The sequence below is a fragment of the Struthio camelus genome, chromosome 2 (genome assembly GCF_040807025.1).
Source record: "Struthio camelus isolate bStrCam1 chromosome 2, bStrCam1.hap1, whole genome shotgun sequence".
Taxonomy (NCBI): Eukaryota; Metazoa; Chordata; class Aves; order Struthioniformes; family Struthionidae; genus Struthio; species Struthio camelus.
In genome coordinates, this window is record NC_090943.1 from 40,726,524 (window position 1) to 40,753,752 (window position 27,229).

The 27,229-nt window shown below is 36.7% G+C and overlaps 1 protein-coding gene across 10 annotated transcripts in view; it reads right to left on the bottom strand.

Annotated features, from left to right (window-relative positions):
* Positions 1-27,229, bottom strand: part of ANKRD28 (ankyrin repeat domain 28) — a 131,574-nt gene that overhangs the window by 39,430 nt on the left and 64,915 nt on the right. For 7 of the 10 annotated variants that reach the window (XM_068935284.1, XM_068935283.1, XM_068935289.1 and 4 more), the window contains 6 exons: positions 22,880-22,958; positions 12,006-12,076; positions 9,171-9,371; positions 8,288-8,375; positions 3,041-3,183; positions 624-836 (listed from right to left, as the gene is read on the bottom strand). In XM_068935284.1, the coding sequence (XP_068791385.1) occupies positions 624-836; positions 3,041-3,183; positions 8,288-8,375; positions 9,171-9,371; positions 12,006-12,076; positions 22,880-22,958 (795 nt within the window). Of the gene's footprint in view, positions 1-623; positions 837-3,040; positions 3,184-8,287; positions 8,376-9,170; positions 9,372-12,005; positions 12,077-15,513; positions 15,624-22,879; positions 22,959-27,229 lie in introns of those variants that run through there. The other 3 variants (XM_068935290.1, XM_068935288.1, XM_068935285.1) reach the window with 2 other exon arrangements.

The following is a 27,229-nucleotide window of genomic DNA, read 5'->3' on the forward strand; positions in this document are numbered from 1 at the left end:
CTAGGGAATATTTTGCAGTGAAACAGTTGCGACCAAGTGGAGATGTTAACAAGCACGCACACTCAGCTCCCAAATTTTACTGGAGAAAATCAAAATGCCCCTGTTTAAGACTTTGTTTTGGCCTAAACTACTTACCTTTGTATTTTTAATACCCTTCATAACTGTCCTAACTACTGGATTTTAGAATCTTGTGTCACCAAGTCCTCAATCGCTCCGGCAATTAGGCTGTTCAAAGATATTTCAGAGAAATGTGGATGATTTCTCTTACGCTGCTCATTTATAAAAGAAACACATGTTCTTTTGCATGCTTCCATATAATTTTTTCTTACTGAGTTGGATAGATTAGGAAGACAAGATGATATGGACTTACGATATTTCAACATAGTCAAGATGGATTGGATAGTATTTTCATCTTTCCTTTCTATCCCTTTGGGCAATTTACTACATCCCTTTGAGGCATTTCAGATTTAGACTGCTCCTTGAAGTAACATGCTGTCTGATTTTTACTACAGAACCTTTCACAGAAGCTCCTTGCAACCTCAGAGGGAACTTCTAAACGTTACTGCAATAATTTTGAAAAATCACATCTTTAAGAGTGAATGGATGGCTTTGGATCCACCTACCTTCATATTTACATCTGCTCCATTGCAGACCAAAAGTTCTAAACACAACGCTCCATGTGTTGATGCAGCAGCAAAGTGCAAAGGTGTAAAACCTTTCTCATTCATTTGATTTACATTAGCACCACAGTCTATGAGTTCATTCACTACAACATCTTGACCATTGTAGCAAGCTACATGGAGTGGAGTATTTCCATAGGCATTTGGTTCATTCATCTGTCAGAGAAAAAAAACAAGATTAGTTAGCTGAAAAACCCCTGTGTTGATGCAGCATTTAATTATCTCATACACACACACAAAAGTTGAGACAGAATTTCTTCATTATGTTCTAGGACACATTTAATTTCTAGTTTTGGGGTAAGTTCTGGATGAAATTCTCTAATTAAATATTACATAAGGGATTTTTTTTTTTTAATCTGGGAGAACAAAAGTAACGAGCTTAACTTATCTTTATGTGGTACTTCCCCTCCCACATTTGGAAAATGTTCCATTCTCACAACCAGGAAGTGAAAAGTTTTGACATCTATGCAGTTGGCTTCACATACCTAACCTCTAAGCCCTCAAAGGCTTTAGAATACTGTGATCTCGTGGCAAGTACGTTATTTTCTATGTTTGAGCAGGTGGAACAAAGTCATAGTAGAGAATCACGCCCTTTATTGGTTCTGTGGACCAACTATACTACTCACACTAGACGTTCCTTTTATTCCTCCATCCCTCTGCTTAAGCCTCCTTCTCTATTCCATTTTTAGAGATTCCTTTCAGGTCTCATTCTCACTTTTCCCACCTCTTTTCTAACCATATGAAAGTTCTCTCAAGCTAGAGACTAAAAAATCTTCCTTCTACATTCCATACTCCCTTTTTTTGCCATATGCCATTGGTCTCTAGCACTTTATACCACGCCAAAGAATTTGTCCCTGAATGTCTTCTCTGGCTCACCACTGGTATCTTCCTTCCTTATGCCAGAGTCCCCAGGATTAAATCCATTCCCTCTGTATTTCCTAAATCAGGACCTATATTCGGTTCTACATTCATCACTAAGGTTTCCACTAAGACCACTGCTTCCCTTTCCTCGGGACGAGTGGATCCGTTCCTCTGGTGCTGGCTATCCCTCACTTCCTCCCAAAGCATACATCAGGAATTCTGGATTCCTCATTCTCCAAAGGACAAAGCAGATAAACTCTCATGTGGAAAAGACTCTCTCCACTGATTATAGAGATCCTACAAAGATTAGCTTCATCAGATATATGCGATATTAATGGGAAAGGGTATGAATGCTTTATAAAGCTGACCCAATCCACTTCAATTGTCTCCACATCGCCTTCTGTATGCAATATGCAACTTCACAGATCACACAGATCTGTATGGAGATTACAGCTGAACAACTTAAGCACAGTAAGGAATGCTATCATTTCTCAACAGCATTTACAGCTTTCCATTAAAAACAAAACTCAAAGGGCTGGGTCTCCCAAAATAAGCTTTAGGCATTTAAATCTAGAACTCTCAGCCTAGATGCAGCACCTTTAAAAAAAAAAAAAAAAGTCTGACTGTTCAGTGACATTGAGGATCTGCAGGTTCTTCCGAGTTTAACAGAAATTCTGTGTATAAACTGCTTCTAGAGTGTAACCCGCACGCTTAGCTAATGAATTATAACATAGGTGCCACTGTTTAGGTATCCAGGTTGGAAAATACTAGACTTGATCTCTAAACCAGACAAGGCTCTGAAGTATATATTTCCGTACTTTGGGAAAAAAAATCTTGTGCACAACATGATACTGAATTCTGGCCTCCAGCCATGAAGCATACCTCTCCAGGTACAACGTTAGCAGCCTCGCTCAGATTGTGGAAGACTAAAATGTGACACACAAGATACGTTTCTCACATAGTTTCAAAGTTTGCTGTAAACATACTTTCTATGTATAAATACTGTACAGACTTTTAATTTATTTTGCATCTCAATATTAATATGGGCTTCCTTACTATAGTATTGAAATTTCCCCACAATCTGTAATATTCCCCAAAACTCACATGATGTAGGAAGGTTAGTAATACCTATGTTTTACAAAGAACTGAGGCAAAAGAGTTTGATTTCCTGCAGGTCAAAAAGGATGTGTATGGCAAAGCCAAGAACGGAATTCCTATTTCCTGAGTTCTAGTCCAATGCATTATGAGTAAAATCATCACAAATGAACAAAGAAACTACTAAATACAAATTTATTTCCAAATAAAAATGTGCAAAACTCTCAAGTTGCTTTGGAGAATAAAGTTTTATAACCTGAAATAAGGGCAGAAATGAAGATCTTCAGAAACATTTTCACTACACTATTATGAAAAAAAACCCATAAACAAACACTGAGCTATAATACTAACAAGCGCATTTCAATAAACAAAAAAAATATTTGCTTGGTTTCCTTCTTCCTTACATCAACTCCAAGATCTAGAAGATACTTGACTACACTGATCATCCCACTAGATGCTGCAGCATGCAAGGGTGTATATGATTTCTTGTCTTTACATGTTACTTCAGCTCCATGGGCCACAAGTAGTTTCACAACTTCAATGTGACCTAAAACAATAAAGACAGAGACACAAAGCTGCGTTTTAGATCAACTGGAACAAATTTACAAACTTAAGAATTGTACAATTATTAAAACATGAGCAACAGACATTATTCATTTGAACCCAATGTGGAAAATAAAGAATTGTATTTGTTTCCTAATTTTTTCCATGAACTAAGTCTCCAGAAGATAGTACTACCACACAGAAAATTTACCCAAATAACCATAGTCTTTATATTGCAAAAATATTTTAGTACATTAACAAACAAACAAACTTATCTTCTGCTCACACTAAAGGATTTTTTGGAAGATTTGACAACTGGTGAGGTGGCATAATTTTGCAATTATTAAACGTTTACTGCAATTTTCTGTTTACAATCTGAGAAAGAATTTGACTCTCAGGCTTCCCCCTTCATCTCAATTGTGAAAACTCTCGTTAAGTTTTTAAAGCCTTTCAGCATAAACTTGGAAGAAATTTCACAACTCAATGTGAAAACAAGAAAATATTATGTTTCTAAATAAAAATATGTCCCCCAAAATGACCAACCTCCTTTACTTGCAAAACTTTTTAAATGTTAATCTAAATCATGCAGGAACCAAAAGTCTATTTTCAAGATTGACTTAGGCCTTTTAGGAATCTTAGCCTTTACAAAGCGTTAACTTTTCTCCAAAGTCACCAGGAGCATAAGAGTCAAAAATATGCAAAGTGGGGGGGAGAGGGGATGAGTTAGAAAAAAGAACGGGGTGGGGAGAGGGGGCACAGAACCCATCTGGAACAAGCGGGCAGCCAATCTCCCACCCCGTCTCCCTTTGGGACTGCTTTAGGGCACCCAACACCACACTGCTCTTGCAGGCCATGATCCAGCTTTCCCTCTGAGCGTGTCTGCATGGCCAGCACTAGCTTTCTGGCAATTTTCACAGTGTGCTCTATGAAAGGAAAAAAAAAAAAAAAAGGAGGAGAAAAAAAGGATAATTTAGGAAAATTTTTCATTTTTTCTTCAGTTTTCAGTTTAGCTGCCAAACAAATCAGTCACCGAAAACACCAGAGCTTACGCCACGCAGATAATCACGACCAAAGGCAGAACGTCAGAATAAAGAAACACACTGAACTTAAATAGACCACGACAGATTTTATGTTTGACTGTTGGAACTGACTCATACAGACAGGCATGGAGTTCTTTGTTTTACCTTGCAAGAGACACCCTATCCTAGTTAAGAAAGGGGTGGGGGTACATTGAATACTTACACTTTTCCAATAAAACATTTAAAGTGGACGTTGGATTTGACATACTGTACTTAGGAGCTCTATAAAAGCTTAAGGCTTTGCTTTTTCTACGACTAGATGAATGAGTAAAAGTTTGACTAGGAACTACCCACTCAACACAAAATAATACAGACAAAGCTGTTTTAATAACCATAAGGACAATGTGATACATGTTCTATGCTGCATGCCCCCCCCCCCCCAAATATAAAATACCCTATTCACACAGCTATATAGATCAGAAACATAGAGTTGACATGTGCACTGTGAAGTGCTATAATATTTCACTTTTGAATTATTTTGTAGTAGAAAAAAAGAGAGAGAAATTTAAACAAGGTATTCATCTTGCGACCCAAACACAATGGGCAAAAGAATGAAAAGAAGTCCTAAATGAGAGGTAAGAGCGCAAAAGATACTGAAAGCAGTAAAAGGAAGACAGATATTTAACAGCACAGTTGCAAAAAACTTTTAAAAGTGAAGAAAAAAACCCCAAATCCCTGACCTGCATTTAAAACGCAAGCAGCAATCAGTGGAAGAGACTCAAACAGAAGAGCAAGATACCTCAGAGAGGGAGCACTCGGGAGACGCTCCGAAACAGCACTGAGGGCTACGCTAACAAACCCAGGAATTAAAGTCCATTTTAGTTGTAGCATTACAGCCAGACAGCAATGGAGCTGGGTGAAAAGCAGGAAGGAAGGGAAACAATGGATATAATCCTATAAAGTTATTTATAGCAGAGTGACTAATAGAGTAACCTCTTTTTTCTTCTATGGTCAATTTTATACAGTGGAAATGCTTTAAAGTTGTCTTCAAAGAACCAGAGCACTGTTAAATAGCTTTAAATTGTGCGAGAGTACGCCACAATTTTTTCTCCCTTATTTCAAACCGTTTAAAAGTTTTTTTCTACTGTATTCTCTGCAAGCATATTTAAGACAATTGGCATCAGACAAATTATTTTTTCCCATCTGAAGTCTATTCATTAAGAGAGTTTCCTGTTAATAGCCTATGAAATAGCATATCCGAAAACTGAAAGAAGCAATGTAACTTAGGGAAAAAAAAAAAAAGACGACATTTGTTTTTCCATTTGGGTGAGCACAAGTCAGAAAACGTGCATATCCCCTTGCTCAAGCTTGTCAGATCTTTGTCATCTCGTGCGTTGGGTTTCATTCAACAAAAATCTGCAAATAACCTCCTTTTCTTCTGAAGTCTTTTCTTCTGAAGAAAGCCCAAAACGGTCCTGTTCTTTTTTGGCATTTCACAGATTGATTCCACTGCCTTATTTGATATTGCTATCGGATGATTTCAGACCTGTATTTCATGGACATAAGACTAATGCAGCCTGAAACAGACTTCTGCCAAGACAACAGTTAGTAATTCTACTTTTGTGTGAATCTAGATTTGTGAGCAGCTCACTTTTGCAACCATTAAGACCTAACAAACAAGTCTAATTTTGCAAATACATGTTTTTGCATTTGTAAAGGCCAGAATTTTCAGGCCTCAGACCAAAGTGTATTTCATACAATGAACAACTCGTTAGCAGCCTGCTGAAATTTAAAGGTACAGATTTTGCTGAAATAATATTTAAATAGAAGTTGTTAATACACACATGCTGCTGCTCTTTCATTTAAGCATTGCTCAGTAGGCAAGATTAATATCATTTTTCCCCTTCTAAATGATTGCTTCCATTTGCAGTTTCATGACAAGACTGGGAAATATTGTAGTAACAAGACTCAATGCCGTTACTTTTTGAATCACATGCAAGAAGTGTGTTTAATTAGCAACCCTTAAATCTAATTTTAAGAAAAAAAAACCCACCACACAGACACAAAGAGGCAAAGATTTATGCCTATTTATAAGCCACTGTCTAATTTATAATAATGACCACTAATACAAAACCACATATTGAGGAACTTTTTGCCTAAGATCAGACCTCAGTGGCAAAGTTATCCTAGACTTAGAGAGCTTGTTAAAACTAAGGATACATACACAGCCTCATTTCTTCCTTTCTGGAGAAAGAACACATTCTCAGCCTAGTGATAAAAATGAGTAAGGATGTCATTTTTCTTCTTTTCCAACCTATGTTTGAAGTAATCATAATTTAAGAATAGTATCTCTAAGGTTAGTATACATATTGCTTTTCTATGCTTAAGGTCAATGTAATGAGTTCAAGTAATTTTCTAGTTTATATGTTATTAATCTTTTGGTTTGATATAGTAAAATTAGCTTGTTTTACTCAGCAAAGTTTCAATATTGACATTATTTGCCTCGTGCATTAAGTTAATGTTTGTCAGAAATTCCAGGTGCTCCTTTTTAGATCACAGTTCAAGGCTTTCACTTCCAAAACGTATTTCTCTGTTATAACAACTTAAACAAAATGTTCACGTCTTCAGATGAGCTGTAAAGACAAGTTGCTGTAAAGAATAGGACCCACATTCTTTTCCTAAATGCAGTTCCATAAGATGGTGTCTTAAGCCTATAGAGCTATGTATTTTCCAAAGAGTTTTACATTTAGGATGTTATAAGCAAAGTAAATGTAGATCCTCAAAACATAGACCTGACTGTGATTTGTTGTTCCTGCTTAGTTCCACATTTTGTCTTACAAAAAACTCCCATGCACGCAGACTCGTACAATACTGATGTTACTGTTTTTCTTCTCTCCTTGGCTGGATAAAACCATGAAGCGGGAAGCTACAGCTCTGAATAATCCAGACGATGCAACAGTTTCAACTGTCTTTTTTCCTAAAATTGGTATTGAAACTTAGTTGTTCACTGCTGATTTAATAATACCTATTGCACATGTTGAAGTGCATTTTTAGACATTTTCTGAAAGTATATACCGTGCTGCTGCTTAGAGATCAGGCCACCACCACTAACTCTACACCCAGACCAAAGGAGGAATGATTTTTAAAAACAGAGGCAGCTGGTGCCATGCTCTAGGACTGAACACTATTTTATGATAATATAGACTATCTTGTAAGTACACAGATGCCAGAGTTAAAAAGAGGCATTATGGCTTTATGGTTTTTTGGCTTCTGAAGAGGTACAACATGTTTTGCAATGATAAATGCAATCAGCAGCTGCATGTGAATTACTTGAAACAAAATGGATTAATAGCCAAAGCCAGGAAGTCTTTTGTCAGTGCCCGACAAGAACTCTTAATCTGCATTTTCTTTTCTGTGATTCACCTTGCAGTGCTCTGTTTCTGTTTTCAATGAGGCTTGGGATGCAAAGGTTATTATTTAGTACAGCTATGCTGAGGATAAAATTCCTACCACTTAATATAAGGAAAGTTTGACATAGAAGGCAACTAAGCAAGCACGTTATTCTGACAGTATCGCCAGTGCATTGATCGATACCATGAAAAAAAAAAGCAACTGTTAACGCCAGGAATACAAACGGCAAGGCAAAACTTTGAAGTTTTAGAAATTATATGTTTTTCTGTTAAAATACAATTCCCCAGGTTGGCATAACCATCCTCTTACAGAGGTGTCCCTTGTATTAATTGGCTGTTTTCTCTTCACTCAGCTCTCCCAGGTGTTATTTAGCTACATTGCAAGTTTTCACCTACAATTAGACTTCTGCTGAGCTAGGAATATGTTTTTTTCTTTTTAAAGAAAATAAAATTCTTTATCTTACTTTTCTTTTTCAAGCAAATTAACACATTGATTTTCCCACCACAAAAACACATTAACAAGGCAATCTGAAGTATACTACTAATGGTTTTCCGGCAGATACACAGATAACCTCAACACTTAAAATTTAAATATTTTTCTTAGAAACGCATAAAACTAATAACATTAGGCAACTTTTTTCACCACCACAGTAACAATCAATTGCAAATATGTACATACCCATGTAGGCTGCCCAATGTATAGCTCGTCTGTCTTTCTTGTCAAACGCATTAATATTGGCCCCTCTAGACAACAATAAGCTGACCATCTGAGTTAAAAGGAAAGAAAAACAATCCTCTATTCATAATGGAAAATTGTTTAAATTAGACAAAGAAAATCACGGGAGAAAATAAATATATTTAAATCCTTTTAAAACACATTTACTCTGGTTTTGAATATTCTGTATGTTTAAATAAATTAGCTGTGCACACTGGTAGCAATAATGAAGTGGCTAATAAATACACAACTCTATGTCAACAAAAACATTTCTAAGTTAAAGTATGGCAAAGCTGGGGAATAGTTCAGATCATCAAGCTTTTACTAAGGGATGCACTAAAGCTAATCAGGAAAAGCAAGCCTACTATCTATTTGTCTCCAATTATACCTATATACACAATTGCAATGGGAGTGGGAATTTCTCAGGGCTCATTTTCCAGAGGTTTGATAACTACTAAGTTATAGCTTATTACATGTATTTCCTCCACTTTCAGTGGCAACACAGTCCTTAAGTTTCCTATCTACTGAATAGACAAATACCTTGCTTTCTCGGTTTTAAATTTGTCTCCTACTAGTTTGAACTCCAGCTGAGTCAGGCAAATTTGTCTGTTAAACAAGGTGAACGCTGTAATAACCTTCCAACTAAATGCTGTAATGTGTATTTTCTGCTATCAAACTACACACAGACGCATACAAAAAAAAATCCAAATACGAAATAGCAGTTTGGTTTGTTTTCTTCGGTGGGTGGCAGGGAGGACGATTTGATTTTTAACTGAGAAACCAAACATTAGAAATGCAGTGGACAGAAAGATGACTAGGAAACAAGCTTAAGAAAAATAACGCGTACCTCAACATGTCCGCTGAAGGCTGCATGATGTAACGCAGTTCTACCTGCTCGATCAGACACGTTTACGTTACTTAGGAGAGGCACCAAAGCTTCGGCACATTTCACAGCTTTATTTGCAGCTGCTATATGCAGGGGTGTCTGCCAGTTTTTATCACGAGCATTGACATCCGCTGAATGCTTTAACAACACCTGAACAGCATCCTGAAATTTATAAAAAGGACGAGCTACTTGAGTAAAGATTAGAAATCGTGTGCCTTAAATCCATGTACAGTATATCAGAATTTAATTAATTTTTCATTTTTTGAACCATATTTTCATGTTTTGAGATTTGTCGTTTATCATAAATCCAGACTTGGGGAGGTTCTCAAGGACATGAGCGATACACTCCCTACAGGATTCAAATGAATGAACCATTTCCAGGTCTTTAACAGACTGGCGAGTTGATTTGTCATTATGCCTAATTCACACAGCTCAATGAAGCTCCTTAGGATTTCTTCCACTGCTACGGATTAGTGAGGCGCTTTGAACGTACAATGCCTTCTCATCAATTTGTCAGGCCTCTGTTTTCAACTGTCAAAGTCTAGAAATGGCAAAGACATGGATAACTTACTAAATGTATATTTAGAGAGTCACAGAAGCATAAAGTGCTACTGTGCGACTCCCAACTCAAACTCTGAACACAAAAATAAATTGCTGGCACTTTTAACTCAACACACAAGTAGTTACTGGAAATCTCAAACTGCACTGCGGTACAAGAGGTAGGCAATACTCTCAGTCACAAGCAGAATGCTAAGTAACACTGAATTACATTTATTGGTAGAAACTATAATTAAAAAACCTAATAAATTTCTTCTACTTTCAACAATAAAAAAAGAAAAGAGGAGAAAGATAAAAGTGGAAATGCTTCATCATTAACTTGTGATTTAAACGAGAAAGGAAATAGCTTCTATTCTCTGAGAAACCTAAGTAGATTTAATACTTTAAAGACTAATAAATATTTTGAACTTTTGGCTTTTTTTTGAACCAAACATTAGGAAAATTCTTATTAGCACAATAACATTTTAGAAGAGCTATTACTTCATTTGTAAAAGGAAGCACTGTAGCATTACTATAAAAATAATTTATCTTACATTCTTCTATGTATATGCACTAAAAGAACTTCAATAATTAGTGAATCTGCTTTTTTTTTCTTCCTCTTCTGTTTTTGCAATGTACACCAGGCACACAAATATAAAGAACAAAAGACAGCAAAATCCATAAATCCAGTTATTTGCATCATCCAATGTCCTTGTCTGATCGTGACCGTCCTTGCTTCAAGGGTAAGTTGAGATATGTTATACTGAAAGCATTTCCAAGTGTCCTTTTGTTATAGCTTTTTCATCTCAAGCCTAAACCAGTGCATGTCCGTCACCAGCAAAACAGCACCTACACACACCAAACGTGTGCCTCTCTATCTCTGTATGGTCTCCAATGACTTACCGTGTTTAGAAATAGAAAATTCTGGCAAGCTCTTATCATTGCTTTTCGGACAAATTCCTTGATTGTTTTACATGTTTTGTTTGCCTTTGGTTTGTATTTTGTTTAAAATATTCCATATTAAAAAAAAAAAGAAGAAGGACCACAGATACATTTCTTGAAGTTATCATCTAGGTGCAGTTTGCCTGCAGCACTCCACTCTGCAAGCTTTACTGTTTCAATGAGCTTTCACTGTCCCAGGGCTCAAGAGAACACAGTATTTGGTGCTTCAGTCAGCTCCCATGGGAGCAGCCTGAAATACCTCAAAAAGAACAAATAGTATTTGGAAATAAGGCAACCTTGGAGATTTGTTTTCAAACACCTTTTTGAATAACGTGACCTCCACATCACTCACTACTGATGCTACTGGCAAAATAACACAATATGCCTAGAGAATTCAAAGGCAAAAACTAAAACAAGGTTGTTTAGATCAAGTTTGTGGATCGAATGCTTGAAGCTCAGTGCTTGCCAAAACCAAACTATTAAATTTCTTCTCCTCCCTGCCAAGTTTACACAGAATCTCTAAAACCTTGTATTTTTGAGTCACACTGAAATGATCATCTATTTGACCCAAGTTCTCAAAGGAGACCATTTTGCATAAACTCTTCCACATGAGCCCAGCATTTCTCTGCTTGTTTTGATTTTCTCTAGGCATTCAGAATTCTGATTAGGGCATTAGTGACACAGGAGTAATGACGAATTCATCTATTACTACATTCTTACAATTACATTATTGGTAGCCTTCAAAAACATTATTTTACATATTTCATTTATAACTTTTCAAGTTATTTTCATTACTGTTAAGTGCAAACTAAGAACCTTTATGGTGCTCTTTTTTAAAGATGCTTATAAGCCTTATAGGATTGCTTATTTCTTCAATGCCTGAAGGGACAAGCCTATAAAAAGTGAAAAAATTCAAAGATTATGCTGCAAAAGCCACATGGAACCCTGCTGCATCTCTAGTCTCTCCACGCTGAACTATTCTGATTCTCTAAAGAAAAGTATAATAGACCTCAGAAGACTGAATGTAGAATCTTCCCTGTTAGGGAAATCGCATTTGAGCAGACAGCAAAGCTGAGAACTGCAAGTTTAGCATTTTCCCCATTTCTTTGTACTCAGACATATGATATATACCCTCAATATGTTCTATACTTATGTAATTAGACATTTGTATTTAGTTAAACAAACTGTCGCAAGTGTTCTGCAATCCCAAACATTTGGGCTGAGTTTCACTTTGTAAAAACTGAACAAAGAATGGGAGGTAATTTGATACGTCTTACTTTAACATGAAACTGTCAACAAAAAATTTCAAAAACATACCTCGCTACAAGATGCCACAGCTCTGTGTAAAGGAGTCAACCATTTGCTGTCTTTGGCATTAACTCTAGCTCCTGTAACAAAAAACAAAGAGAAATTGACAATACATTCACAGAAAAAAAATAAATATTCTTAAGTACAGCGACAGAAATATTAGAAAGTAATTATTCTAGGCTTATTGATATAGCATAATGTCAAAAATGGAAATGGATTATTTTCTCCAAACTGAGGTCCACCCTTCGAGAAAAGTCCTAATATTGCAGCTGTAATACTCTTTCATCCAAGTATATTCATCTTTTTGCACTAGGTAATCGTCTGTATTTCCAAGTTCACATAAAAGCAGTCGCTGGATAAGAAAGAATGACTCCTTGCCTTCATTCAGCAATAAAAAAAATCTCGTATTTTCCTACTATAGCTGGGATTTTCCATTAAAACAGAGAAAGATGTTTATTCCCCAGGTCTCCTGTTTCCTTTGTGATGGGTCAGTTTGCTGCCTAGGTACGTATTGAGCGGGGCCTTCTCTTCTACTGAGGGTATCTGGCAACGGAGCTCCTCTGCTCCACCACATCACTTAGCCCACAGGAGCACCTCCCGCCCCGTCCCCCTCTTCAGCAGCTCAACTGTAGCAACAGCACCTCCCTGCTTCTAGAAGGGCACCCGAGAAACAGCCCTCCTTCACAAGAAAGCAAGCTGCACAAACACCCGTAAGAGACACAAGCCTGGTTTTAGATCTTTTTTTTTCCTTAATAATAAAAGGAAAGAAGAATTTGGGCATTTTTTTTTCCCCCGAGGAAGCAAGTGAATTACCTCTCACCTCCCAGTGAACTTCAACAAACAACAAAACGCTTCATGAATTTTTTCTATACTATATTTATGCATACACACACATAAAGAGAGAAAGAGAGTATATACAATTATATTAAAAAGTATATAGTAAATAAAAACAACCTTTTAGGTTTTATATACCTTAAATGGAAAATTTATCCATCTTTATTTGAACATTGATGTTTTTCTTCCACAAAATAGATATTTTACAGAGATGTGATTCCTTATTAGAGAAAACGTTATGCTCTGTAATTCCCATTTGAAAATTCTCTACCACTTCTGTCGTAGGCGTTAGGGAAGTCTAATAAAAGATACCTCCTCTCAACAGTAACCTTGCCCTGACTATATTCCAATCACAGTAAACACCCTCCTTTGCTTTTTAGTGAAAATTTCCATTTAACTGAAAACCAATATTCATTGGAAAGTTCCAACAAAAAGTTCTGGGCAGCTGCAGAACACACGCACACTTGCACACACACACACGCGTGTGCACATCGCAGTCTTCCATAGACAGAACTCAAGTGAAGAGAGTTTCTTCATGTCACTAGAATTGCCATGCAGTTTTTGGTGATCTTTCTCCCAATAGGCAATAACTTGAGTGTAATCAGTAATTAAGAATTTAATCAATATATGATGCATCAGACATACACATCTGTAATTATTTTTGTCTTCCACGTGATTTTTAATCACACTTTGTTTTGGCAGACAAAAAACAAGAGCCAAAATGATGGTCAATCAGACTTTGCATCTACAGCCAACAACCAAGAAACGAGGACTGTCAGAGTCCAATGGGTTTCTATTTCTAGCAATAGAAAGGTGCTATTATCCGAAGCCTTTCTCATATCCCTTTCACAGCAGTCCATAAGTGGTATGCTACATCTGCAAATTAGAAAAGAGAGTGCAGTAAATGAACGAAACAGCAGGCACCCAGAAAAAAGGGAAAATTAAATAAGAAAAAAGGAAGAAGCTCTAACCAAAATAAAAGATGGTTTATTGCCATTAGTAATCATTAATAACAAACCTCAAAATGCAAATAAACTGATCTGACAGTATCACTGTCTTAAAATGCAGCTGTCTTTTGACCTCAATGCTTTTTTGCCATACATCATTTGGACTGTAGAAGCATATAAAGCCATAAACAAGGCCAAGATTTCTATAGCAGGGAAGTGCCTGTGCTGGGAACAACTGAACATCTAAGGAAGCTTGCATAACGGAAGCTTTCTGGAAACCAAAGCATTTTAGGTCTTAATAAAAATCAAGTATATGATTTAGTTGACAGACTTGGTGAGATAATCCACGTAACTAAGGATATTAGCCCAAAAAAAAAAAAAAAAAAGAAAAGAAAAGAAGTGAGCATTTGTAAACGAGAAACAAAGAACAAGCTTGCTTTTAGCTCCAAAAGTATAAGACCAACTTTCTAATATCATTTGGATAACAAGGAAGAAAAGAGGACTCTAAGACTTCAACACATTTAGGTATGGAACAAATAAAAAAACCATGTCTGTGGTTCAGCCAAGTCATTCACTGACATTTCTCGTACTTTTTCTGCATTACAAAGTCTAAAATCGCATCAGAAGACAGTACAAATAAGTACAAAAAGATACTGTACAACAGATTCTCCAGTAGTAAGTTAATCAAATTTGCTAGGACTAAGGGAAAAGAATATCTGAAAGAGCCTTTTGTTTCTTTGGATAATTACAGGTTTATTTCTTACCGGAATCATCTAAAGAAATCTGAAGCAATACTTTAAAGTAACATGGCCCTCTCAAAAAGTTCTGATGCTGAAAAAATAAACAAAAACAACAACAAAACACCCCCCAACCCAAAATATCCCAAAACTCCACCTCCATGAGTGATCTTCTATCTAAGAAAGAAATAAGAAATCCTAGGTGCAGGACAGCCCATATGTATCAAAGAAATGTAATATCTAGACTCTAAAATAAGACTTTGTCTTTTCAAACATACAAAACATTTACAGATTCTCTGATAAAAGGAAAAAAATAAAAGCCGACTTTTAACAAAAGGTCTAAATCTCACACTGACCTACATAAGAAAGAATTACCAAGCTTGCTTTTTCACACTAGCAGCAAACAACTCTTAGGTGAATTCCAAAGTTGTTAGATCAAAACACACAATTTTCAAGTGGTAATTGGAACAAATCTACTACAAAAAAAACTACTTATGCACTATTAATGTAGGAAGGCTGTGCGGATCAAAAGATCTGTAGCTCTAGATACATTAAACAAAAGAATAGCTGAAATGAACATGAAAGATACTTTTGCCCTTAAATTTCTTCTTCTTCAAAAAAAAACGTGCTGCCAAGAACGATTTAAAATTCACAGAACAGCTTCTCCAGTCTATCTGAGGACATTGCCCTGCACTGGGCTGCTCTTTACTCCTTAGCACATGGTCTTGAGAAAATGTTTCAGTTCCTCCCTCCCCCTTTAGATGCTCCCCATGAGACGCGAAGCTGCCTCAAACCTAGCACATCGATACCCGGCAACACTGCTGAATTCCACAACCTCGACAGCCTAAAGCTCTATCCCAGATCTTTGCAAATAGATTCTAGAAAACGTTACGCCTTTGCTGAGTATCTTTTGCACTTTGTAATTTGCTTAAAGATGATTTGAATTCGTGCATGCACAGACAACACCACTGATGCAAAATGACCCCTGTGAAGCTGTACCTGCCGCTGTGTTAACCACGGTGCTTCTCACGTCCTGAACACGTTCAGACACAAGCTGTGCAGCACTTCGCTCTGTCGTAGCAAGGGGCAGCATAATTCAAATTATGTTAGGAAAAGATTGGGTCTTCCAGTTCTCAGTAGACTTGGTCTGAACTTCAGAAAAATATGACTTTTAATGTCATTGACTAGTAAGGATCTTTCAGCATTTAAACCTGTTAACGTTACTGTAACCTCTTCCAAGGACCTACTATTGTCCTTCATTAACAGGTGACACGTTTGTTTAAACTGTTCAACTATTTTACATTTATTTAGGGTGAAATTTGTTGTATTTAAATTATTCCAATTCTGCAGAGCTTGCAGAAAAATGTTTTAGGAGCTTTCCAACAGAGATATCAAATACAATACTAGACATCTTTGCTTAAGCATAAAAATTAATTACGGAAATGATACTCTCCTCAAAACTGCACATTACAAGAGTTAACCAACCTGCTTTTCTATCTCGGTGCACTCTTCAAATGAAATATTAACCATGCTTTCTTCATCACCAGCTTTGCTACCACAACCTAGTAAGTTTGCCCATCTAGGCAACCTGTCAAACATTCTTGACACCAGAACGTTTTCCTCTTCAAAAGGGGAAATGTTACAAATTCTTTTTCCCTCCTCACCTCCTTCAATCTTAAATCACATTTTGCAAAGTTGCATTTATAAGATCGAAAGTTAGAAAAAATGTTTTATTTAATAAATCTAGTACAGTAGCTACTAAAACACAGCTGTGTTTGCTTTTTTAGAAAATATACTTTCTAAGAGACACATTTTCCTACATGCTACATGTGCTATTTGTACTGATTTTTTTATGATCCTGGAATCTTTAATTGGATTAGTCCATATCTGGCAGTTGCACATTTAAATGCCATCAGCCACCAAACACCTGGACGAATGCTCCTACAACCCAGCTGCTACCTCACTGATCTCACTACCCTTACATTTAAATAAGGGCTAGCGACTCTGCCCTTCCGCCCTTCAAGGGAGAGGCAATGAGGGCTTGAGCAGGAAATGCTGCAAGAAACAGCCACGCAGCTCCTTCTTCCATCAAGTGTCACAAAGCTTTATGGAGCTGTAATTCATCACATCATCTTTTTGTCATCTTTTTGCCATGACCCTCTCTTCCTTGGTCAACACCAGAATCCTTCTAATTTGTACGCTCCCTTAGAAGATTAATTTACTTAACCCCCACGTTATTTACACGTCATTAGTTGAAAATAGATTTAGAAAAGAAATACAATCGAACTGATGAGCCATTTCCATCTTCACTCACAATACTAACTTCAAGTGCTGAATTGCCTTCTACTGCTCTGTTTGTAGTCTGTACTTTTAGGCTGTCAGGGACAGAATTTTCCCTTACTGCACAAGATGTGCTAGCGATTATATAGTATCATAATATAGGCAGATAAAGCAAAAGTGGTTTCACTCATATATACAATATAGACACCTATATTGAATACTTGAAAGTCTGAAAAGATGTTTACTTAGGAGTAAGGGATGTAAATAAGGTTTTTTGATGTTGGTAGCTTTTTAAAACGTAATCTAAACTTTGTCTATTAACGATCAGTATATTAAAATACTTTCAGGAATGATCTTTGTAGAAAATAGGAAGAACCTCCGTATAAATCATTCAGGAAAACCAATAGTACATAATGTAATTAGATTGTATTTAATGATTTTCCTAAGGGCTAGTATTAGCTTAGGAAGTTTTTCCCCTTTAAAACAATCAATTTTTATCCAGAGAGGAAAGCCCTGTAAATACTTAAGGTGGCAGGCAGAAATTCTCAGACTATGCAGTGGAATGAATAGATGGAGAAGAAAAAACTATTTCTTAGATAGAAAAATAAGTAAAAATTCAAGAGGAAATATAGAAAAAGTTTTAAAAGTATAAAGATCTCAGGTATGAACTGGAGCAACTGGTGACAGAAACCTAGGTTAACTTCACCTTGAAAAACTGGAAAACTTGGAAAATTACTGCTGCAACAATGATGAATATGACTTTATGAAGGGGAAGGTTCCTAATATTTAGGAACTAAACTAAAGCTGCAGTAGCGGATCTGTAGAATGGCAAAACATCCCTCTGAGAGGGAGAAGACTGGGGTATCCTTTGATCAATCACAATGTTGCTTCTATGAAATATAGCAAATACAATGTTGTCCTCTCAGTACAATTTTTTTTTAATTAAAGAAAACCCATATATATGATTACCATAAAAGAACCCCACAAAACTAAGGCAAATCTATCCTCCAATACTTTACTGCCATATCAAAATAAAAAAATTTCCTATCAAAACTCAACCAGTTTTGCCATGTCTGCTAGATCCACTACATCCCACAATTCCCTGCTTCAGAGAGTAACATGAGTTGATCAGAATCACTGAGCTAATGAACTTTTCTATATTTTCATAAGTCAGCCTCTTTTTACCTCCTGTTCTCTCTCAAAAAAGGTTAAAGAACATATTAGTTACTTTCTTCCCAGCAACTGACTTGACTGCTGCCAGAGAGAAGTTAAGACAGCTGAAAAACAGAAGATGGCAGCTAACATTACTGCTAAAGGAAGAGGAACTGGCCTATAAAATAGAACCTGTGTAAAAGGTTCCCCTGTGAGACCCTCTTGCATTTGGGTACATTTGCAAGCCCAACAATTCCTCCTGGATTTTTACGGTGATAGCCTTTTAACAGTTGGACTGCATCGTTGTTATTGCATGGACTTCCACTACTTACAGGGCTTCAGAATTACAAGAAATAAAGTTTATTTGAGTAGGATGATGTTGAAGAGTCTTTAATATCCTCCAAAATCTACCTTGTTATTGTAATGATAGGTTTCCAGCATCTACATGATTCTTGCATTTTCCAGTTGATCCAGAAGAAAACACAATAAACACTCCTAAGCTGCCAAACCTGAACTGGGTTGCGCTTGACCACATGCTCATGTATGCCCAGCTCCATACACTGAAAAATCAGTTTTCACCGTATGGATCTCATTTGATTCAAAACATACATTAACTCAACAGATAAAAATTTAGGTTAAACAAACAGAAATGCATCGTTAATATCTGTCAATGCCTTATGGTAACTAAATCTATTTAAAAGAAAACATTAATTCACATGTTTATTTTCATGAAGTGTGCTGAGTTCAGTCAACGTACAAATGATATGTATGATATTTAAAAAAAAAACACATGAAAAAAGTTACTAGCCTGCTGAAGAGACGCTGACGGTAGCAAAAAGAAATTGTAGGATACTCAAATCACGTAACAATAATTGCATAAAATATAACTCACTGTATCATGTACAGAAAAGCAATACCACAAATAAGGATTCAAAATGCCAGTACTCAAGGAGAAACTTGAACAATGATTTTTAAAAAGCTACAGGACTCTCTACAACAGTTCATTTGAGGGACTTAACTGAAAGAAGAGTTTGATCCTTTCCTTAGCAGGACTTCTTTGAAAGGACAAAGAGTTAGATTAATTTAATTTTCAGTTAAATGCTAACTTAGTTAACTTTCAGCTAACTAAGAGTTTAAGTTAGGTTGCTTTTCTACTCAGTAATTTGTCATCACGTATTTACATAACTAAATTCAGTGCAGTTATGCAAGGCAAATATATTTATGCATCAGGTTTTGCATTTATGCATCAGAGTTGTACACATATTGTAATCATGCAACTTCGATAGATGTTATGAGTCTACAAGGAGTAGTATTAAAAATATATATTTCTAAAATTATGATTCTGATGTGACTAAAAGGTAATTTTTTCCTATCACTCGGTAGACTAGAAACAACCAGCTTTACGACTCTTATTTGTTTAATCTCTTTATCTAACAAATTTAGCATTCTATTTGCTTATCTAGCTACAATGTAAAGGGGAGGGATACTTGAATAGTCACACTTCCACAGACTGCAGGGGTATAAGAATTTGCTAGCAAAAATGTTCAAAATCTCTGGAGACAAGCTTATAAGTAAACTAGTAAAAAGTTTGTTTCTTAATCTAATAAACTAATAAACAAACAAACAAAAACAAACTCAAGCAATCTAGATGTCAAGCCCCAAACTAGAGCCACTGAAGCAATTTGCTTCCCTGTTTGCAGTCTGCATCCAAACTGTAATCTTCAAGCCCCTTGCTCAAGTTAAAAAAACATAGTAAAAGAGATCACAGAGCAAGCATGAAGTCTGGTGGGAGAATAATTTATTCAAACATTCAAAAACTAAATAAATATGCTTATAAGACTGAAAACTTCTATAGAAGTGTGTAAGTAGGCTGAATCAGTTATATTTTCAGAATTCACAATGTGGGTCTCTTAACTCTATCAAAAAGTGATATAAAGTTATTGTACTAGTAATTTATGATCCAAAATACATTTCTGAAAGCAACATGGATCTCGTTCCGAAATGGAATGCGAAAGAATTTAAGAAATTACGTATATGTAAGGCTCCATACGTGCTTTAACTGTGGGAACTGAGAATGCTGAGAAAGAATCAGAAGGAACCAGAATCATCAGGGATCAGAATCATAGGAACTACTGAGTCAGCAGAAAGATTAATATTGACTTCAGTCATTTTGAGGTCCAATTCAAAGGTAGCAGAGGAAAAAAAAAACCAAAAAAAAAACCCAAAAAGGGTAGCTTGCATAGCAGGAAAACTGTAAATTGGTTCCAAATAACATCTCAGTAAAATTACATTAAAAGGACATTACGAGTTGCAAAGTCAAGCTCTCATGTGGTGAGAAATGCGAGGATGAAAGTGGTCTGTACTACCTGAATTCAATTCTTTGTGTAGAAATAGTACAATAGGTCAGTTATAAGCCATGCACATTTTCTGCATGCAAACTTATTGCACAAAGGAGATACTATTCATTTAACAAACTATTTTCCCATTGTTCAAAATGAGGTCTTGCAACATGGCAGACTTTGTTCAAACCTTGCTGTGATTACAGATGCTCTTCATGTGCTCCCTTATGCTCCTGTATTATGACAAACTATAACATATCTCTCTGTCTCAAAGGAGGGATGTGACCTCCAAATGAATCACAATATTCCACATCTTTATGAAATTCAGATGATAATTACACTTACCCTCAGTCCCCCCTCTGTCAATTAAGAGATTGAAGTTAAAACAAAAATCTTGGGTTGCCCATTTTGAGACACCTAGACACCTAATTTCTCAGAGAAATAGCTGCCGCAGTTGCTCAGATACAGTTGTGAGCGCTCAAACTTCACAAACCACAAGTTCTCAAATCCAGCATTCAGAAAAGATGACTGAATTGCTGACCACTTCTTTTAAAAAGAGTCCAGCTTAAGCTGCTTGTATAAGATCATAGATTGCAAGCAAGTATATAGAGATCAATGCCTGAATGCAGCACAGCCTTTCAAACTGAACAGCTTTAACATACAGACACCCCTTTCTCATCCTGCAGTCAATGCCTTCCTTCACTTACAAACGTATCAACAACTGGCATCTGTGCCTCCTTCACTGTACCACCCTGATTCATCCCCTGAGTAGTCTCTCTGTGTGCAACTCATAAGGCAATGCTTCTACAGAAGAACGTGGACACATAAGTGAAGCCCACAGCATAACGCAAGAGTACGGTGAGGTTACACTGATATTGCCTATACATTCCTATACATAGCTTTCAAAGCTTTTGATTTTGCAATTGCTTAAGATGGTGTTTTGTATAGCTAAATCTTGATTTTAATTTACTAAGTTTCACTGTGTGACACATCAACGCCTCCCAGGCTTTCTGAACAATCTCCAGACACAGCAGCACCCTGCATCCTGGCCTCCATGCAACAATTCAACTTGGGACTATTTGTACAGTCCTAAGCTCTCAGTACTTTGCTTCCCTCCTTTGTTCTCCAGTTTTTCCTACACTCTTGTCCCCAGGCTATGTGCCTAAATAGCATGACTAACCTTTCTTCCCCTACTGTCCCCCAATCAGGAACTTGTTTCATTGATACCTGACAAAGCATAACTCTCCTAAGCCCTGTGTCCAAGAAAGAGAAAGACTCGGTCACAGTTCTGGTAACTGGACTCAGTTCATCCAAAGCAGCCAGAAACTGCAGTCCTAGAATTAGGTGACTACTACAACTTTGCAAAGATTATGAAATGGCTACATTTTTATCAGTCCTCCGCACCCCTCAAATGCTTTCCAAATCTGAAATTTCTTTCCAGAAGAAAAGGGTCATTACAGATTCTCAAGAGTCATCAGAACTTTTAGTTCTCTCTTGATAAGGAAAAACAGCATGCTTTTCCTGACCCACCTTGTCAGGAACATAGTTGCATTCTTCTGGAGAAATTTTTCTTATATGACCTAAAAATTTTTTCAGCACGAAATATTTCAAATGAAAACATATTTTGCTAAGGTATAAACAAATTAAATCACAGCATTATAATGAAATCTACCTGAGTGTTTCAATTGAGTTAAAGTTTGGAAGTATGCCTCACAATGTTAGTACTGACATTTCATTAAAGCAAAATTTCTTATTAAAGATAGACATGAGGGAGGAAAAAGCCATGTTCACACAGGTAATGTATGCCATTAAGCAGAAGGAAGATTATAGAAGTTCTACTGGATGTTTGCAAGTTTTAATCCTGCTATTGAACCTCAAAGCAGTTCCCTACCACGAATTAAGCCTCGAGCTACCTGGTGGATGGGTATGTCCAAGGCCAAACACAATCTATTCAATATCTGAGTCCTGAAGTTGTTATTTCAGATTTTGGTTGGGGGTGGGTTGGTGGGTGGGGGGCGTTTTGTTTGTTTTTAAACACTGAAATGATCTGCCTTATAGGACTTGTACTTGGTCTTGGTCCAAAAAAAAAGAAGAAGAAGAAGAAGAAGAAGAAGAAGAAAAAGTGATTTTAAAATTTTCAACAGATCCTAGTTATGTTCTGTGCATTTAAGCCAACTGCAAAAGATACCGAGAAAAATATCATCATCAACTCTGGATGCCATATTCTATCTTTACTAATCATTTTTTTGAAAGTCAGTTCAGAACACTACCAAAACAATGTTACTAAGATACACCTATAACATACACACTATTACATCTTTGAATTGCAATTTTAAACTACATAAAGCTAATCAAGCTATGTTTAAAAATAGCTATAATTGAGAAAGCTTTCTATGAAAAATATTTTAGTGGAAAACTACACATTATTAAAACACGGATAAGTCTGCAAACCAGATTTTCAATATAAACATCTTCACTTCAATTTCTAGTACATTAAATAACTCGATAAAAAACTACACAAACTAAGATGTACATAAATATTTCTTTGGATGTGCATAGAGTTTTTTTTTTCCATTAATAGGAACAGAACATACCAGATAAAATAAGTAGTTCAATAATTTCTGCATCTCCCAGATAGGCAGCAGCATGTAAAGGGGTCCTTTTCTCATTATCCTGTGGTAAGAGGGGGGAAAAAAGGTTTTATTTAAAATAAAAAGTATGTTTCAGCATTCTGCATGAGTCATGAAAAAACTGTATAAAAAGCTGCATAAAAGTGCATCTTCCAAATAATGTATATTTTAAATTTTAGAAAACATTGATACTCTAAAGACATGTTAGCCACGTTTATCAAGACAAGCAAGCTTCTCCCTAAGCGACAGTTACACCTCCAAAGTCAACTAGCACGTTTTCCTGACATACACACACTGCCAGTTACTCGCCACATCTCAAGATTAACCCATGAGTTAGGAATACCATTCACTTGTCTGCAGAAGCATAAGCTTGATGCTGTCCTACACAGTACAAAAGATGCATCAAGCGGCAACTGGTGCAATACTCGTTTTCTCTGGGAAGATAAGAGTTATTTTTCAACAGTCATTTTTAAAATAGAAAATTAAAAAGAAGATGGAGGGAGCAGAAGCAAAAATATTAAAATCAAATTTCAACTGCTTTCTTTACTGTGGATGAGCAAAGAGAACATAGTTATGGAATTTATTTTGCAGAAAACACTGTACAGGATGCAAGTATGAACCAACGCTTTTGATTAGTTCAGGCTGACCTAATGCCATTTTCAAGGTATAAATGAACATAGACATACACAAGATACTGATGAAGGTAACATTCACTTTTGAAAGACCGGAATAAACTATACCTCAAATCTTTAAGGATCAGTGTCAATTTCTGTGGACCAGCTTACTGCTTAAACAGAAAAACAAGGCAGTGCAACTTTCACATCCTGGTGAATAATAAAAGAAATAAGTGAACAACAGAAATCCACCAATTTTCTTTTAGGGGGTAGGCTACAGAAAAATTAGAAAAACTGACCATCAGTAAGCATTGTGTTTCCGGGCTAAGCCTTATTTAGATTTTAGATTTCTAAAGCTTTTCAGTAAAGCTTCAAACATATTTGGGGGGGGGGGGGGGGCACTGTATAGATAATAAGCACGAAGGAATTTTATAGAAACGTTTTGTCACATAATTTAACTGGCATGTCACAACTGTGATAAAATGAACGCACGTTTTAATCGACATTCTACCCCGAAGGGCCTCCCTCCCCCTTGCCAAAACAATCTTGCTCAGGGAAGCCCTGGTACAGCAGTACTAGACACAAGTTTTTCTGAATCTCCGAAAGCAGTTCAGATACGCGCTCTCATCAGACTGAAGCACAGTGAACAGCAATTCTGATTTTGGGCCTCTGAACGGAAACCTTCAGGTCCTTAAGCTTTCAGAAGTACTTGTAGCGTACCAGAAGAAAATTACAAGTCCAGGGCAGGAGAGCTCTGCTAGCAAAGGTAGAGTCAGACCTAAGAAGTCACCTCTAAAGCACAGAATGAGACAGTTTCAGAACTGAGACCATTGGAGAGGGGGGAAAAAAACCAAACCAAACCCACACACCACACCACAAAGCCACCCAGGGTTTCTGAACTTCCATTTTTTCAGTTACTCACAAGTAGCTGCAAATGGAGCAGTACAAACCTGATAGGAATGTACTCTGAATACAGAATCAATATTTTTTTTTAACACCATGTAAGCGCCTCGCAGTACAATTACTCATCAGGATCTGTCTCATTTGAGTTTTAAAAGCTTATGACAAAAAGATAGGCGCCTGGCACGCAGAAACTTGTGATCTAAATGAGAAGAAAACAGAAATAAAAATGGAGACGCTGACAAAAGCACAAGGGGAAAAAGAGCAATACTCATCAAGCGTATTCCTCAGTCTAAAGGAAGTGAATGGTGCCCAGCAATTAAAGGCAGTTTGCAGTCCTCTGATCTGGAGGAGTTAAGCTACTGTAGCCATTTAATATTTTCCAAACCCATTTAAGCCTTTTTGATAACACTAAATGGCCTATAACCGACAGTTTGAAGAACACGCACCTTTCAACCCAGAAAACGAGCATCATGACGCTCTCTGCAACGTCACTGTAGAATTAAGAGGAAGCAAGATGGGTCCTGTAGAAATCATTCTGCAGAGGCAGTATTCTGTCAAGAACACAAGCAAAAACCACACTCCCCACTCGAAGGGCAAAGCATTATCAAAATTTTCATCACATTCAGTGTTTTTCTTAACATCTCAGTGACAAAAGTCATGCTAGTTCTGTAACCCATCGGAGATTTTCCGATAAAATGGGGGAAGAAAGGGAGTTGTTTGGTTAAAAAAGCTAATCACTGAACGCCAAAGAGTTTTTCCTGAAACATCAGTGGTCCAGATTTCTGATAAATGCAAGTCGTTTTCTCCAATAACTCCAAATTCAACTACTGGAAACTATTGGAAACTGTTGAGCATCTTGAAACCGCCAACATACAAAAATGAAAACAGCTCAAACCTGGGCAGTGTTTTCATGAGAGTCTCTGTATTCCCAACCTATGTATTTCCACTCACGCAAAAACATCATGCTTGCTGCTCTGAGGCTCACAGTTCAAAAACACTCGAAACCTAACTCCCAGTCCTGCGGGGGAGAGCACATGCTGGACACGCAGGGTTTCCTGGCTCCCTGTGGCAATACGTCTGCAAAAGGCTGGTAGAGCCTTCCCTGCTCCGCGGCATCAGGGCAGCTCTGCCGGCACGCTCACGGCTTCTCATCTTGTGGGTGAGCTCCCACGCTGGGTACTCCTACGATCCCCAAGCCAACCTGGGGTCTCCACAAGGGCAGCAAATACCCGGCATGGAGAGGGTGCTTTGGCAGAGGCCCTGACATTTCTTCCAGTCTCAGTTTTGATGCTTCCAAAGTGTTTTTTTTTTTTTTTTTAATTAACAGGTCGGCAAGAAAGCTTTTGTTTTAGTCCAAATCCGACTTTCAGAACTTCTTAGAAAATGAGAAATTCTGCATTAAGCAAGCTTTCACCAGTATGCATAAGCCTTGCCTTCCATTAAAAGAAAAGCTGTTTTGTTCTATTTGAATTCTTCCATTTTATCAGTTTTAACAAGAAATTCACGTAAAAGTTTAAGAGAATTCTGCATTTTAAATGCTACTAAAATACTACTATACAGATCTCAACTACTTTCTATTAAAAAAGAGTAATCATTTGATCAACAAGCAATACACTAATCAAGCTTTCAGTTTTAATAAGCAACTTTGCAAACAGAAGGCCTTGCAGTATTGATATCTCACATTAATATAAACACTGTCCCCTAGCTGGGCATAGTGTTGTTTCTTTAATTTGATAAACGTAAATGACGCTAAAGGAAGCATTTCACAACATAAGGAGTTTTGAACATTTTTTTTAAAGTTCCAATTACACAGAATATAAACATCTAACATTTTTTGTTCTATTTAATTCCAAACACTGCAGTATTATGATGACAGCCTTTAAAGGCAAAAGACAGAAAATCAGGTGTTTTGCCATCTTCATTTTCCAATTTGAAAAGGAACTACCAAAAAAGTGCAAGGTAAACGTGATTATATTCCAGTAGAAACAGCAAAGATTTTTTTACATACCTAGCTAAGACACTGCAAAGCTTAATTCTAGATATTAGTCAATGCTGCCAACTAAATCAAAACCAATAAAAGGCCTGGGTCCTTAAGGAACCAGTTTTCAGAATGACAGTTTTATGTCACATGGGGTGGGGGGAGGAAGCGAACATCATATTTATATGCTCCTCTGGATTAAGTTACATGAAAACATATATTCCTTCTATTTGCAGCACGTCCATTTCACAAGTTTCCCAAATAATTATTTTACTTACAAATGAGTTGCTATATAATGATTACAGCATAAGAAATCCACAAGAAAAAGACTTCTTACCCTGTTAAAACCAAACTTGCAATAAAAATGACAAGGACAGTTGTGGAAAAAGCTTCTTCATTACTCCCCTTTTGTTTACCAAGGCCTAGAAGAGGGGAAATTCCTCCTTTATTTCATTTTACCTTAAATGTTAAGACTTCCGCTATTTCACTGGCTGCTTCAGGGATCGAAACTACAACTGACAAGTCTAAGACTAAGTTAAACATGCTACATTCAAATATACCTGTTTTTTAAAGTAGTAAGTGTTGTTTGAGATGTAAGAATTCATTCCTGGTTTGGGTTCTATCAGCAAATGATTTAGAATAATTACATAAATCTATAAAGAGTTTTAAGGAGCTATATATATATGCCTTAAAAACAACAGGGCTCTTATGCTAGTACAACTAGGATAACAACAGTTACTAGGATACAATAGTTGTACCTAGTACAACTGGCAGATCCCGACTATGGCTTCCTCAAGGGTGTATTACAGTATAACTCCT